At 44.2% G+C, this 16,138-nt stretch overlaps 1 protein-coding gene across 2 annotated transcripts in view; it reads right to left on the reverse strand.

The window, feature by feature from the left end:
- The window catches only part of CNBD2 (cyclic nucleotide binding domain containing 2), a 48,311-nt gene that overhangs the window by 20,870 nt on the left and 11,303 nt on the right, over positions 1–16,138 (reverse strand). For both annotated transcript variants that reach the window (XM_068525238.1, XM_068525237.1), the window contains exons 5-8: positions 14,221–14,377; positions 13,559–13,710; positions 11,514–11,652; positions 1,675–1,789 (exon numbers count right to left, since the gene is read on the reverse strand). In XM_068525238.1, the coding sequence (XP_068381339.1) occupies positions 1,675–1,789; positions 11,514–11,652; positions 13,559–13,710; positions 14,221–14,377 (563 nt within the window). The remainder of the gene's footprint in view (positions 1–1,674; positions 1,790–11,513; positions 11,653–13,558; positions 13,711–14,220; positions 14,378–16,138) is intronic.

Raw genomic sequence — 16,138 nt, forward strand, 5'->3', positions numbered from 1 at the left:
ATGATGTATTTAAGTCAAATCATTATGCTGTATACCTTAAACTTACACAGTGCTGTATGTCAATTATATTTCAATAAAACTGGAAGAAAAGAGAACAGCCATAGCAAAAAGGCATTATTATGTACAAAGGATATACAAAGTTATGCAAAGAGATTATACAAAGATAAGACGGTTGGCAGACTTCTTATTGAAAACAATGCAAGCCAGAAGACAGACTTTAATGCAAATCTTTAAAATACTGAGCAAAAAAAAAAACAACAAAAAAACCCCTGTTAACCTTGAATTCTATACCCAACAAAAAATTTCTTTTAAAAATTAAGACAAAATCATTTTTAGACATAGAAAAGCTGAAAGAAATGTTAAAAGAAATACTTTGGGCAGAAGGAAATTGTACAATGGAAATCTGGACCTATACAAAGGCATGAAGAACATCAGGAATAGTACCACATAGGTAAATATAAAATACTTTTGTTCTTATTATTTAAATATATTTAAAAGATAATTGTTTAAAGCAAAAGTGACAACTGTGTATTGTAAGGTTTTTAAAATATGTGAAGGTAGAATATTTGACAATAGCCCAAAATCTGAGAAGGGAGAAATGGAAGTATATTGTCATAAGGTTCTGATTCTGTATGTGAAGTGGCATAATATCACTTGAAGGTAGCCTGTGATAAGTTAAAGGTATGTTCAACAAACTATAAAGCAACCACTAAAATAAAAGGACAAAGAGTTAGAGCTAATAAGCCAACAGAGAAAATGAAATGGAATCATACAAAATAGTCCAACAGAAGGCAGGGAAGAAAAAGAATGTATTTAATACCACTGAACTGTGTGCTTAAAAATGGTTAAGATAGTAAATTTTACGATGTGTGTATTTTGCCATAGTAAAAAAAAAAAAAAAAAAAATGGGTGGGGGGAAAATGTGTGGGATGTAGCTTTTTCTCTGGTGGATTAGCAATGGAAAAGAGAGGAAAAAAGAATTGACATGAGAAGAGAGCTGAAATTTACTGAGCACCTCCCAGGCCCTGTGCACACATGATCTGATTCAGCGCTCCTAGTAACCTGTGTGATGATGACAGTGAACATCTACTATATACTAATGCATCTAGGTAGTGTTCTAAGAGCATTTTATATTCATTTGCTTAATTTTATAACAAGCCTATGAGGCAGGGACCATGAGTCATATTTTACAGACTCTGAGGGCATTGGTGCGCAGGGACACGGAATCACTTGGCCAGTATCCACACAGCTCGTAAGAGAAGGACCCTGAATTCAAACACAGTTTGGCCCTGGGCCTATGCTCTTAACCACGACACCAGCGACAGACCCCAAGACACCAGGCCCAGAGGCTTGAGTACTCACCAAAATCACCCTGCTAATCAGTGGTATTCAAACCTGGCTCTGTCTAGCTCCAAGCTCTCTTTTTTCCACCCCTCTCCCTGGGAGAACCTGAAGCAAAGGGGAAAGGCTGAAATTGGCTGCAGGGGTGGGCAGGAGCCTCACCTCGGAGGGCCACGTGGACCCGGTTTCCACAGCTGGTAGAAGAAGGATGTCTATCCTGCCAGGCCTTTCCAGCTCTAGATTTCTAAGATTTTGTGGACCAGGCACTGAGAACCCGCAGGATCAGGCACCCCCTGCCGTGCTGCGGGCTGCCGGATGTGGATTTTGGCTTACCCTTGAGGTGGGTGTTGGGAGGTCTGTCGTCTATCAGCTGCAGGTGCTGCCAGATCCACTTGTGGTAGAAGGGCGAGGTCGCAAGGTTTATCAACTGCAGTACTTCACAGCTGCCCTGCACACACGTCAAGAGACACAAGCAGAAGGGTCAACCCCAGCTCCAGGTAGGCTAGGCTTTGAAGATAAGCTCTCTTTTGTTTTACTTACTTAATGCAAGTGGTTTCAGGTCCTTTTTAAAAATGAAAATGTTATCTATTCATCATAAAAAATTCAAATAGCTAAAGAGGCATGAGAACTAAAAAAACAAAAAATCACCATTGAGGATGTTATTGGGACAATTGGTGAAATTGATTATGGACTATAGATTATATATTATATCAATGTTAAATTCCTAGATTTCAAAAATTATTCTGTGGTTAATTTCTGATCTTAGAAAATAATCACTTAAGTATATAGGGGTAAATGAATATGATAAATGATACTTAACTCTCAAATGATTCAGGCAGGAAAAAAATATACATATATATAAAAGCAAATGTGGCAAAATGTTAATAATTGTTGAAGCCAGGTTAGGGTTATACAGGAATTCTTTGTACTGTTCTTGCAAATTTTCTGTAAATTTAAAATCATTCCAAAACTAAAAGTTTAGAAAATATTCAAATCAAACAAAGAAGAACATAGAGAAAGTTAAAACTATGTTAATCCTAACACCCAGAAATAACAAGGGTAACACTTTGGTGAATATTATTTCAAACTCTTCTCTCTAAGCATATGAGATGTATAAATACAATTTTTCATAAATAAGTCCTTTTATGTAAAACAGACTCTTGTAACCTTTTTAAAAGCTCAATAATATATCAAGGACATCTTTTTACGCCAAGCAATATGGTTCTATGCTATTGTTTTTAATGATTGCATATCATTCTATGTATGCCATAATTTACATAAAATTAAAAATAAATATTCCGTTGAGCAAAAGAAGTCAGACACAAGGAGCACATACGATACGAATCCATTTACACAAAGTTAAAGAACAGGCAAAAGTAATCTGTGGTGACAGAAGTCAGAAGAGTGGTTACCTGTGTGGGGGCATTTTGTCTGGGAAAGGACGTAAGGGAGCCTCTGAGGTACTGAAAATGTTCTCTATCTTGATTTGGGTGATGCTTACACAGGGGTATACATATGTAAAAATTCATCAAGCTGTAAAAGTCTAGATTTGAGGTCCTTATTGCATATATGGTACACCTCAGGAAAACATTTTTGAAGATTAATATTTAGTTGTTTCTAACTTGCCAGTATTATATATAACTCTGATTTCGTTCAGGACAACAAAATCCCCAGTTTAAAAAAACTCACCACCTTCCCAAACTCTCCTACGGTGGGGCTGGCAGTGACTCAATTCTGGCTAATGAGATATAAGTGGAAGACTGATGGATAAATCTCCAAGGAAAGCTATGGTTATCCTTCCCACTACCTTCTGCCTGAAACTCAGATGTGATGGCTGGAGGTGGAACAGCCATACTGTCACCATTAGGATGAAAGCCATAAACTGTGGACGATGAAGGGAGAAGCTAGAAGGGGTCTGGGTTCTTGATGACTTCCTAGGACAGCTGTTCTAGCCCTGGATTGCTTAATTCTAGACTATTAATACTGTGACCTGCAGTGGACAGCAACTTTTAACTGATAACCTTGTACTTACATCTTAACGCCCGTAGTGGTCATTAAGGCAAGTACTTGAGTTCTCCTTCCAGGCACATGGCAGGATTATACTTTTCTACCCTTTGAATTAGGCATGGCCTTCTTACCACTTTGGCCAATTTCCTTAGCAAAGTGACTTGTGATAATCCTGGGTAGAAACTTTAAAAGCCAGGGAATTCCCTGGCGGTCCAGTGGTTAGGACTTGGTGCTCTCACTGCGGGGGCCCCGGGTTCGATCCCTGGTTGGGGAACTAAGATCCTGCAAGCCGCTCAGCGAGGCCTAAATAAACAAATAAATAAATAAATAAAAGCCATCACTTGACTCTCAATATTACCTTCTCCTGTTCTACTGATCATGGAATCATGGGGTCAAGAGGGGCCCATGTCTCCATGTGACCTGGGTCCCTGAGTGACCATGAGGAGTAAGGCTTCCTGCTGACCTGCTATGATCAGGTAGTGGGAGAAAGGACTATATCTTTGTCAATCCACTGAGATCTGAGGATTTTAAAAATAATCGTGGCTTAATCCAGTTTATCCTAATATAATACCTATGCTTGACTATCTCCTTGGGATTCATTCCTAAAGGTATTATGCATGTTTTAAATTTTGATACATATTTCCAAACAGCCCTCCAGAAATGTTAGATAAATTGTTTTTTTTTTTTTTATAAATTTACTTATTTTATTTAGTTATTTTTTGGTGCATTGGGTCTTCGTTGCTACATGTGGGCTTTCTCTAGTTGCGGTGAGCAGGGCTACTCTTTGCTGTGGTGCGCGGGCTTCTCATTGCGGTGGCTTCTCTTGTTGCAGAGCACGGGCTCTAGGCACGCGGGCTTCAGTAGTTGCGGCACGTGGGCTCAGTAGTTGTGGCGCACGGGCTTAGTTGCTCCGTGGCATGTGGGATCTTCCCGGACCAGGGCTCGAACCGGTGTCCCCTGCATTGGCAGGAGGATTCTTAACCACTGAGCCACCAGGGAAGTCCCTGGAAATGTTAGATAAGTTTACACTCTGTCCAACAGTGCATAACAGAACCTGTTGTAATACATCTTTGTAGTACATTGACAACTGGGTTCTCACAACCCTTTTAATCTTTTCTAATCTGAGAGGCAAGAAAGATACGTCATTTTTCTTATGTATTTCATACTTTATAAAATCTTAATCTTTTTTAGTAGGAATTCTAAAAGACACATTATAAAGGGTTAAGGTTCAAGATAGATTACTGCTGAACAGGAAGGAGAAGAAGAGATCAAACATTTAATAAGCCCTTATTATATTCCAGGCATTGTGCTAGGAGCTTTATTCAACATTCATTCAACAAACAGTTATCCACCAGGAACTGCAGGTACTGGAGAAACACACATGAGCAGTTCTCTCTGGAAAGACTCTCATGGGTCTTTAATCGCATCTGTATCTGTGGAAAAAACAATTTCACCATGTGTTCCCAAATGATAAACTGTTCAAAATGAGTTGATTATGGGCATTAATTATGTTTGCAGTGCTAGCGGAAATCATGTTCTCCAACTTTGCCGTGACCCCAAGGACGCACAGCCACCCGATGCTGATTTCTCCCTCTAGTGGCAATATCAGTAAACTACAGGAGTCGGGACAACTGTTTTAGCAGATGAACATTTAAGCAGCTGGTCAGGTGGGAAATTAAAATGAGAAAAAAAGATCAGTCCCTTTAGAGGTGGCAGGTGCACTTCAACTCCAGCCAGAGTGGCCACACCAGAATATAGCCTGGTATTGCCTGATCTTCTGAATATTCAAAAGAAGCCAGAAATCAGAACTTTTATGTAGAATCTTCACATTAACAATTAAATCAGGTTTTAGCAAAACACTATAAGGGATAAACCAACTCATCTGCTAGGCAAGAGGCTCTCTACCTGCTGTCATTTTGTGACATCTGTATTATTTTTCTCAGAATGAATTTCAAGCATTAGAAATCACCTGTGATGCTTATTCAGATGCAGATTTCCAGAGTTAATGAAGCAGAATTTCTGGAGTGAGGCAGGACTCTGCCATTTTCAGAAGCACTCTAGGAGTTTGTTATGCTTACCAAAATTTGAAAACTCTTCCCTTAGATCAGGGGTCCTCCAGCTTTAGTGCACATCAGAATCACCCAGAAGCAGATGTCAGTGTTGTCAGAACACAGATTACTGAGCCCCTTCTCCCAGAGTTTTGGGTTTAATAGCTCTTGGGTGGGCCCGAGAATTTGCATTTCTAATGAGTTCCCAGGTGTCGTTGCTGGTCCAGCGACAACACTTTGAGAACCACTGGATTAGAGGGTGACTGAGGTGAGCGAGTATGTGCTGAGCTAATCTCATGCTCACAGACTTTATGAAGTAAGCACATAGTCCCATTTTACAGATAAAGAAATGAAGGCTAAACCAGATTAAGAACCTTCTTTTGGTCAGGATGTAACCATCATGCTGAGTAAAGAAAGTCTTGAATTTATATCCCTTACTGCTCATCTCCCCCATCTTTTCTGGTTATACAGTATCCAAAGAGCTTAGAGGGCTTCCCTGGCGGCGCAGTGGTTGAGAGTCCGCCTGCCAATGCAGGGGACATGGGTTCAATCCCTGGTCCGGGAAGATCCCACATGCCGCGGAGCAGCTAAGCCCGTGCGCCACAGATGCTGAGCCTGCGCTCTAGAGCCCGCGAGCCACAACTGCTGAGCCCACGCGCCACAACTACTGAAGCCCACGTGCCTAGAGCCCGTGCTCCGCAACAAGAGAAGCCACCGCAACGAGAAGCTCGTGCACCGCAGCAAAGACTAGCCCCCACTCGCCGCAACTAGAGGAAGCCCGCGTGCAGCAATGAAGACCCAACGCAGCCAAAAATAAAAATAAATAAAAATAAATAAATAAAATAAATTAAAAAAAAAAAAAGAGCTTAGAGTTAAATTTGCAGACACATGGCGTTCTTGGCTTTGGAGGCAATCACCCCAATATTTTAGGAAAGAGGAAGCAGATATCAGGGGAGAAAGAATGGCAAATTATTCAGGTTGGCCTTCAGGGCTCTCCACCGCCAGTTTCTCTTCTAGGCTTTCTCCCACCTCTCCTCACATGACCATCGGGATTCTCCAAATTTATCAAACTCTTCCCCCCTCCACTGGCAAGGACCTCATCCTCATCCTCGCCCTCCTCCGGGTCGGATCCTGCGCATCCAATCCCCTTTTAGCGTTAGTGTGTAGAGGCTGGAAACCAAACACTACATTTCCCAAGGTACCTTGAAGCTAAGGCTCTGGATGGGATTTGGGTTCCACCAATCCAGTGCACCTGGGCAAGGCTTGGTTTTGGAACTGTGGGGCAGCCACTTTGCTAGTGGAGACGGTGGCTTCCTCAGCTTGGCAAGAGCAGCAGCACCAGTGACAGTCCAGTTCTGGAGTCAGATTTGGAGTCATTTGCGAGTCATTTTCAGTCTAGAGCCTGTTTCTTCAGCTCTACCTTCACCAGTAAATCTGTTAGCCATTTAACATCCTGCAGTAAATCCCTTCCTGCTTGCATTAGCTAGACTTGACGGTTCGCTGGGACTGAACCCAAAAATCACAACACAAACACATCCCTGGTGATGCTGAAACAACCGTCTCTTGGGTAAAATGTATGCACATCTATACATTTTACTGTTATGAAGGGTGTGTTACACACAATTTATAAATAATAATAAAATATACCACACTCTTATTGGAAATTCCATATAGCCAATCGATTCTCACAGAATGCTTTTATTGACTTTGGCTGAACTCATATCAGTGGCCAGTCTATAGTCACAATTCAACCATAATTTGACGAATGAATTTGCATCCCAATCTATAAATTTAATATTATTAAGCCTGACTTGTACTCTACTGGTAAACTATTTCCCATCCTCTTATAAATTATATTCATTAAATTGAAACCTCTTTTAGCTTTAACACTATGTCTATCAGAACTTCACCTGTTCACCAATTATATAACTTCTATGATGAATCTATGATGAGTCATTTTTAAATACTGGAAAACATTTCCTTAATTTTCTGCTCTTTACAATGTAACGGCTACAGACCCAGCCCACTTTGAAATTTAATCTGCATTATAAACATTTTCTCTATAGCTTTCTTAAGACAATCAGCAAAGCCATAAATCAAGACCTGACTTAGAGTGTCTGCCTATTTCCATTGTGTGTGCACATACTCCCACCATGGTCGATTTTCAGCTACCGATGGGAAGTCACTGCATGTGGAACTGAGAAGAGATGTGCACAATGGTAGAGATTTCCACCATATGGATACGATGGGCAAAAGTAACTTCAAGAGCATAGATAATAGTAAAATGCAATAAATCCAGGAAATGATAAGTTTTTCAGTATTTACTACCCTTGTTTTCAATATTTAATTGTAGGTTTATATAATTTAATTTTTAATAATTATCATGTGTACTGACTTGCAAAAGTCCTGAGAACTTAACGATCAGCTCTCTCAGGCCAGGAAGAGCCAGCTCCAGCACACAACCAATCTTGCCCCCTACTTTTGTCTAAGGGCCCAATACTTCAATGCTCATCTTCCACCTCACCTCCTCCAGGAAGCCCTCCTTGGAGCCTTCAGCCTTTAGAGAGTTCCCCATCCTGAATTCTTGTAATTCACAGAGTTTGTACTAATCACTTGGTAGTCGGCATTGACAACTTTGTCTACACTCAGAATCTAGTGGAGAAGACATATAAGGAGAGGGAACCAATCTTTTCTTTTTTTTTTTTTTTTAATATATAAATTTATTTTATTTTTGGCTGTGTTGGGTCTTCATTGTTGCGTGTGGGTTTTCCTCTAGTTGCAGCAAGCGGGGGCTACTCTTTGTTGCGGTGCGTGGGCTTCTCATTGCGGTGGCTTCTCTTGTTGCAGAGCACAGGCTCTAGGCGCACGGGCTTCAGTAGTTGTGGCACTCGGGCTCAGTAGTTGTGGCTCGCGGGCTCTAGAGCACAGGCTCAGTAGTTGTGGTGCACGGGCTTAGCTGCTCCACGGCATGTGGGATCTTCCCGGACCAGGGCTTGAACCCGTGTCCCCTGCACTGGCAGGCAGATTCTCAACCACTGCGCCACCAGGGAAGCCCCAGAGAACCAATCTTTTCCACATTTGTATCCCTCCAGAGCCTGGGCCACTGTGTCATGATCTTGGCAAAAACTTGGCAAATGTCTGTGGTGGCTTAACATGTAGGCAACAGGTATAGGAGATATTAAATATGGGAGTTTTGGGGCAGAATTCTGGCTCTGCCACTTACTAGCTAGGTGGCCTTTCTTAAGGCATCTTAGCTTCAACTTCTTCATCTGTAAACTTGGAATAATAATATCTTCCTGGTAGAGCTACAGTGAAGATTTATGGTAGAATGGTACTAGGTACACAGTTATTCATCAAAGCACTGTTTGAAATAGCAAACGCTGAGATAACCTAAATTTCCATCAATTAGGGAACTGGTTAAAGTACAACCATACATATGGAATCTAAAAAAACAGTACTGATGAACCTAGTGGCAGGGCAGGAATAAAGACGCAGACGTAGAGAACGGTCTTGAGGACACCGAGGGGGAAGGGGAAGCGGGGACAGAGTGAGAGCGTAGCATTGACATATATACACTACCAAATGTAAAATGGATGGCTAGTGGGAAGCCGCTGCATAGCACAGGGAGATCAGCTGGGTGCTTTGTGACCACCTAGAGGGGTGGGATAGGGAGGGTGGGAGGGAGGCTCAAAAGGTAGGGGATATGGGGATATATGTATACATATAGCTGATTCACTTAGTTGTACAGCAGAAACTAACCCAACATTGTAAAGCAATTATACTCCAATAAATATATAAATAAATAAAGCACAACCATACAGTAAAATACTCATGAGTGGTAAAAGAGAATGAATGAGTTCTTTATGTACTGATATGGAACAACCTACAGAAATACTCTTAATGAAACAGCAAAGTGCAGAACAGTCTGTATAGGATGACACCACTTATGAAAAAAAAAGGAAAAAACACATACACACGCATTTACCTGTATAGAGAGAGAACGTGTGGAGGACAGAGACATAAGAAACGGGTGCTGGTGGTGGTCTCTGGGGAGGGATACTCTGGGAGAGAGAGGGGGGAGGGAGACATCACTCTTGTGAACGTTTTGAATTTTGAACCACGTGAAGTACTACCTATTCCAAAATAAACAAAAAAAGATTAATGATGTTAGTAGAACTCCTAGCACAGGAGCAAAGAGCCTCAAAAAAAATAGTGACTCTTATGATGATGATGATGATGATGATGAACTGCTTAGGATTTGAGCAGGGTCAACAATTGATGGAAAGGTCAACTCAAATCCCAAATCCCAGCTTCTGGCAAGAAGAGCTTTGGGGTCAGACAGACCTGGGTTGAACCCTGCCTCTGCTCCTCATCAACTGCGTAACCTTGAATAAGCCACTTAACCTTCCTTTCCACCTCTGTAAAATGGGAATAATGACAATATCAACCTCCTTAAATTTTCTCTTCATTATCAACCAACAGAGCAGGGGGCAAAGGACATAAAGCAATTCACAAAACACAAAATTTAGATAGTAAACAAACATGATTAATCTCACTAGTAATCAGAAAAAAACATAAGTTAAATCCTCAATGAGGCAGTAATTGCCACATATTAAATTTTAAAACTTTTGAAAGAATGACGGCAGAGGTTGGTGGCACTGGCAAAGTTGTATGTTGCTGGGAGCTAGAGAAAGTGGATCCCTCCTTGTGAAAAGCAGTTTGTTCCAAGAGTCATAAAAATGGTGATGCTAAGCAATTTCGATTTTGGAAATCTATTCTGTGGTAACGAGCTCATTTGTCCCTCTTCCTGGAAAGTTGTATAATGTGGTAGTATCACTTTTACAATTTAGAGATTATAATTATAAAAAGTGATCTGGAGACTTCCCTGGTGGCGCAGTGGTTAAGAATCCGCCTGCCAATGCAGGGGACACGGGTTTGAGCCCTGATCGGGGAAGATCCCACATGCCACGGAGCAACTAAGCCTGTGCGCCACAACTACTGAGCCTGCGCTCTAGAGCCCGCGAGGCACAACTACTGACCCCGAGTGCCACAGCTACTGAAGCCCACGCGCCTAGAGCCCGTGCTCCGCAACAGGAGAAGCCACCGCAATGAGAAGCCCGCGCACCGCGACGAAGAGTAGCCCCCGCTTGCCGCAAGTAGAGAAAGCCCGTGCGCAGCAATGAAGACCCAATGCAGCCAAAAAGAAATAATAACTAAATAAATAAGTGACCTGGCATCATTAAAATTCAAGAGCCAAATGCATAATTTAAATATGTATCTGTTTGTAAATAAACATGTATATGAGCTGAAGGAGGGGGTACCCTCCCCACACCTGCCCTCTTTGTAATATAACAGCTATATCTTAACGTTCACAGCAACCCTCTGAGGGAGGGAGGCCAAAGTGTGTCCTTTGTCTTTTTTTTTTTTAACATATTTATTGGAGTATAATTGCTTTACAATGGTGTGTTAGTTTCTGCTGTATAACAAAGTGAATCAGCTATATGCATACTATAACCCCATATCCCCTCCCTCTTGCATCTCCCTCCCTCCCACCCTCCCTATCCCACCCCTCTAGGTGGTCACAAAGCACCAAGCTGATCTCCCTGTGCTATGCAGCGGCTTCCCACTTGCTCTCTATTTTACATTTAGTAGTGTATCTATGTCCATGCCACTCTCTCACTTCGTCCCAGCTTACCCTTCCCCCTCCCTGTGTCTTCAAGTCCATTCTCTACATCTGCCTCTTTATTCCTGTCCTGCCCCTAGGTTCTTCAGAACCTTTTTTTTTTTTTTTAAGATTCCATATATATGTGTTAGCATACGGTATTTGTTTTTCTCTTTCTTACTTCACTCTGTATGACAGACTCTAGGTCCATCCACCTCACTACAAACAACTCAGTTTTGTTTCTCTTTATGGCTGAGTACTATTCCATTGTGTATATGTGCCACATCTTCTTTATCCATTCACCTGTCGATGAACACTCCTTTGTCTTTTTAAGTAGGACGTGGGCGCTCAGAAAAAGACGTGTTGAAGGCCAGGGCTCTGCTGGTCACCTGGCTACAGGACATTAGATTAGGCACGCTCTACCCAGCTTCACCACCCCACCCCAGACCTCTTACCTTACACACAAACACGATGGAGGACGATTCTACAAAGTCCTTTGAGATCAGCTGCCCGTATGAGAACTTCTCCATCTTCCCCAGGATTACGAGCTTCCAGAGCTTCTCATCGGACCAGGAGTGAAACAGATCCATCTTCCTGAGGGGAAAAGCCTGTTAGACTTCATCGCCCTCCGTCACCAAGGGGGCTCAGAACTTAGCAATTTCCAGAAAAGGAATATGTTCTCCTGCTCTTGCAAAGGCCTGAGGCAGAAGATTTCACACCCACCCTGCTCGCTAGCCTAGCCTGCAGCCGGTCTCCTGTCACTTGTCCTTTGCTCCCCTGCCCTCTTCTCAAGGCCCTGCCCTTCAGCTGCTCCCCTCACTGCGCCTCAGACGCACCCGGGGCGATTGGAGCTCTGCTTCTTTCACTTCCGCTCCTCCCTCCAGGAGCTTCTCCCAGCTGAACCCCCTGCCAACCTTGTTACCACTGAGCTACTCCCATTCCAAGGAGCATCTAAGAGTTCCTCACTTCAGCTCGCTGGCTATCCTGTCCCCCAGACCAGCAGTCCGGGCCCTACCTTTGGTTTGGGCAGCTCATTCCAACCCCTGTCTCCTCCAGCCTATTGGCTTCAAATCCTCAGCCCTGGGCCTGGGAATGTAGGAAGTTTGGACTCTCCTCCTTTGGCCTGTTTGTGCCCTGTGGTGAAAGGCCCACCCGGCAGTGACCACCCCTTCCGCTGATCTTGAACCTCATACACCGCTGATCGTGGGGATTCCCTTCCCTCGCAGGTGGCCCCACGGGGCTGCCAACAAAAATCATCTTAGATCTCCTCAGCTCCAACAGATTATGAGCTCTGAACTCGGGTGATTCAGGCCTCAACCTAGGCGAGGGGCCACCGAGTTCTGTCCAGGGCATCAAAGGGGAACAGGGCCAGTGCCATGCCCAGGGAGGAGAAGGGTCTGGAAACACAGGAGGAAAGCAGGGCCACCACAGAAGGAGCACCTCCTGGGCCAAGACTGAGCCACGCACTTCCCACGATCACCTCATTTGATTCTTACAATGACCTCGGGAGAGAGGAATTGTTATCCCCATTTTACTGCGCAGGAGACTAAAGCCCAGAGAAGTGAAGTGACCTATCTAGGGTCCCATGGTGGATAAGCCTAAGAGCTGAGATTAGAACACAGTTCTATTTTTCTTCCACTGTATAAAAAAATGAACTGCCCCTCCCTTCAGAACCAAGTCCCTCCCTTTTCGGGCTGCAGCCCCTTCACGCAGATGGCTTTCTCTCAGTTCCAGCCCACCCCTCTGCTCAACACGCTTCTCTATGGCCCTGCAACCCTACAACCTGTATTCTCGGTGCCAGTGCAGATGCTCCATTTGATTTTCACTCTTTTCCTCAAGGCAAGTAACTAAAGATAATTAAATGAGCACCTGCACGCGCCTGGCACTGTGATAACACAGGGATGATGATGGTGGAAAAGGCAGGTCTGCCCTTGCCACTGTGCTGCTTACTGTCTGATGGCACAAATAAACTGTAAAGAAAGTATTAGATGATCAAGAATTACAGTTTGGATGGGGCTTTAAGGAAACACAGGGTAGAAGCACTGAGGGGGCACCCTCTCTATTCTGGAGTGAGGGTAGGTGGGCTTGGTTAGTGAGGCGGGGCGGTGAAGCCCAGAGACTTCTGAGTCAGGCATTCTGGACACATCACCATCCTGAGCCTTGCTTCCCTCACTGTAAACTGGGGAGAAAAAGAGAAAGAACATCATGGGTTGAATGTGAGATTAGATATAATGGGTGGTACAAAGGGCTGAGCATCCTGCCTGGCCCAGCAAGTGCTCAATGCATGTTAGCTATTCTGTTGTTACTATCCCATAAGGAAGGGATATCTGAACTGCGACCTGAAGGTATGTTAGGAGTTTGCTAGACCGAGAAGTTGGGTGGGAGGTTGGTACCAAAGCGCGTTCCAAGCAGAGAGAACAGCACCTAGTGTTCCCCACTGGGTCTAGGACAAAGGCACCTAATAAACACACAGGGGGAAGACGCTGGCTGGTGGAGTTACCTAAAAAATTCAAACCGATGCTGAGCATCCTTTTTAACTTCTTGGTCCAGTTTATTAGCAAGGAAATCCTCTCTGTCAACAACCAAGAGCTCTGTTTCTTCCATACAGACCACGGTGGCCCTCCTCACTGAAGAAGTTAGAAAGCCCATTTCCTGTTGGGTAGACAGGAGCAAAGGCAAGTGAGAGGTCACCCCTGGCGCTCTTCCCGCAGCCCTGACCACCTCTTCCCTGCTTCCATCTCCCCTGAGAAATCTCTCCTCCCCAGACTGCAGGTTCCCTGGACCATCCTGTGCCCCTGCTCACTTCCGGCTTCTATGGGCCCACGCCCCTCCCTCTTAGTATGCTGCCTGTGGAAAAAGAGGCAACTGGCTTGACCAGGGCAGAGAAAGGAAGCTGGAGAGGCCTTGCTGAGGAGTCACTGCATCTCTAGGGGGTTACAGAGGGAACATACTCCTTAAACATCACAGACGAAGTGGTGGGACTTGGACATCACTGCCTCCAACTCAATCGGCATTTGCCAGGTAAGGGCTCTGTGACCCACAACAGGGCGGTGACTTGCACAGAGTGAAAGGCAGGACTGGGCCTGGCCTAGAGGTTGTAGCAGGAGTCCTGTCACACCCCCAACCCCACCACAGGAACGCAGACCTGTCCCCCGTGCTCACCCCAAAACAGCTGCCCTTTTTCAGCAACGTCGGGTGGGGGTCCAGGAAGGCACTGCTGCCATCTTCGTCCTCGGTCACAGCCACCGTGCCCAGGTAGATGAAATAAAAGCTGTTGCCCCTCTGGCCCTTCTTGACGATCACACGCCTGCGACCAAACCTGGGAAAAGACCATGGCCAGTTGATCTGGTAGCAACACAGAGTCTGGTCCCTAGGGGGAGGAGATCTGGACGGGCCGTGCTCTCTGCTCTGGAGTATGACTGGGACTAGAAGGGACCTCAGAACAGCCCAGCCCCATCCCCATCAAGCTTGACCCCTTCACTAACATTTGTCCAGCCGCCCACCTCCATTAGAGGAAGTTGCCGGAGAGCAGAGCCTTTGTCAGTCTGCTTAGGCAATGAACAGTTGTTGAGTAAATGAATGAACAAATGCTGGAAGCAATGAATGAGTAGCTAAATGATTATGAGCACTGGCTTTAGAGTCAGACCAGGATCCAAATCCTGGTTTTGCCCTTAGCTGTGGGACACTAGGCAACTCATATCCCCTCTCTGAGCCTCAGTTACTCTTGTCTGTAAAATGCAGATGAGCATACCTAGAAAGAGATGGATAAATGATCTTATTATGATCCCTAATAGCTCACTATCCAACTGGAAACCTTTAGGGCAGAGGTACACAGGTTCAGAGCAAACTAACAGTTCTTAAGCTCAGAGGAGGATAGTTTCTGTATTTCAAATGCAAGTTCAAATCAAATCTCACTTCTTTTAGTATTTATTCATTTCCTTCATTCATCCAATAAGTTAGACAAATACCAATGGTGTCTAACAGGTGTAGTGATAAAAAATACAAATTTTGTTCTCAAAATTATGGTTAAGTACAAGAAGTAAATAAGGTTTAAAAATGCTTTAAAAGAGGTAAGGCGCAGGCTAATTCAGAAGCACAGAGAAAGGGCACTTAACCCAGTTTAGGAAGGCCAGAGAGGGCTCTAGGATGGTGGCTAGAGTCATCCAGATGGCCAGAGAGATGGAAGAGTGTCGAAGGCACAGGGACCACCATGTCCAAAAGCACAGAGATGGCTGGAGGCCTGGCATATTCAAAGAAAGAACAGTAAGCTCCATCAGACAGGACAATGTACAAACCAGGGGCTTTATCAATAGAGGAAAGAGGCGACAGCCCAGATGACAATGACTACTAGATGGGAGAAGGCAAGCATATTCAGCCAGGAAATAAGACTTTGGGGACGAGAGAACACAGGCCAGCCTTCATTCCAGGGTAGACCCTCAGAGACCATAACCTACATTTTGGGAGTGAAGAGATATCTCATACAGCAGATATCTGTTGTTTTCTCTGCCAAGCATCTGGTCACCTTTTTCCACCAACTGCACCCTGATTTTACTTTGGGGGAAACAACTTTTCTTGACTCTTAGACAATCGGAACATCACTAACCCACTGGTGATTCAAGTGAGATCACCTTGGCTCAGAAAGAACTAATCCCAAGGCTCTGACTTGACTGGGAAGAGGTATTCTCTCCTTCCCAATGGACTGAACCTGGAAAGCTAGAAGTTTGGAGCTGTGGCTGTAGCAGCCGGCTGGCCACCATGAAGGGAGAGTCTCAGACAGAGACTCTCCTTTGCACTTGCATTTGCATAAGCTGCTTATGCAAATGAAGTGCCAAGAGATGGAGAGAGACAGACACAAACGTGGGTCCCGGTGACACTGAGCCCCTGAATCCAGCTGAGCCTGAAGCTGATGAACTATCTCAGGACTTTCAGATACATGAGCCACCAATGCATTCCCTTAGGCTGGGTTTCTGTCACTTGCGAGTGGAAGAATTCTATCTAATCTGCTAATTCCCAGTCCCAGAAATAGTAATCAGCAACTAGCGGAGGGCTTTAACAATTATCACCTCCTGATGTTCACAAA

The sequence above is a fragment of the Eschrichtius robustus genome, chromosome 16 (genome assembly GCF_028021215.1).
Source record: "Eschrichtius robustus isolate mEscRob2 chromosome 16, mEscRob2.pri, whole genome shotgun sequence".
Taxonomy (NCBI): domain Eukaryota; kingdom Metazoa; phylum Chordata; class Mammalia; order Artiodactyla; family Eschrichtiidae; genus Eschrichtius; species Eschrichtius robustus.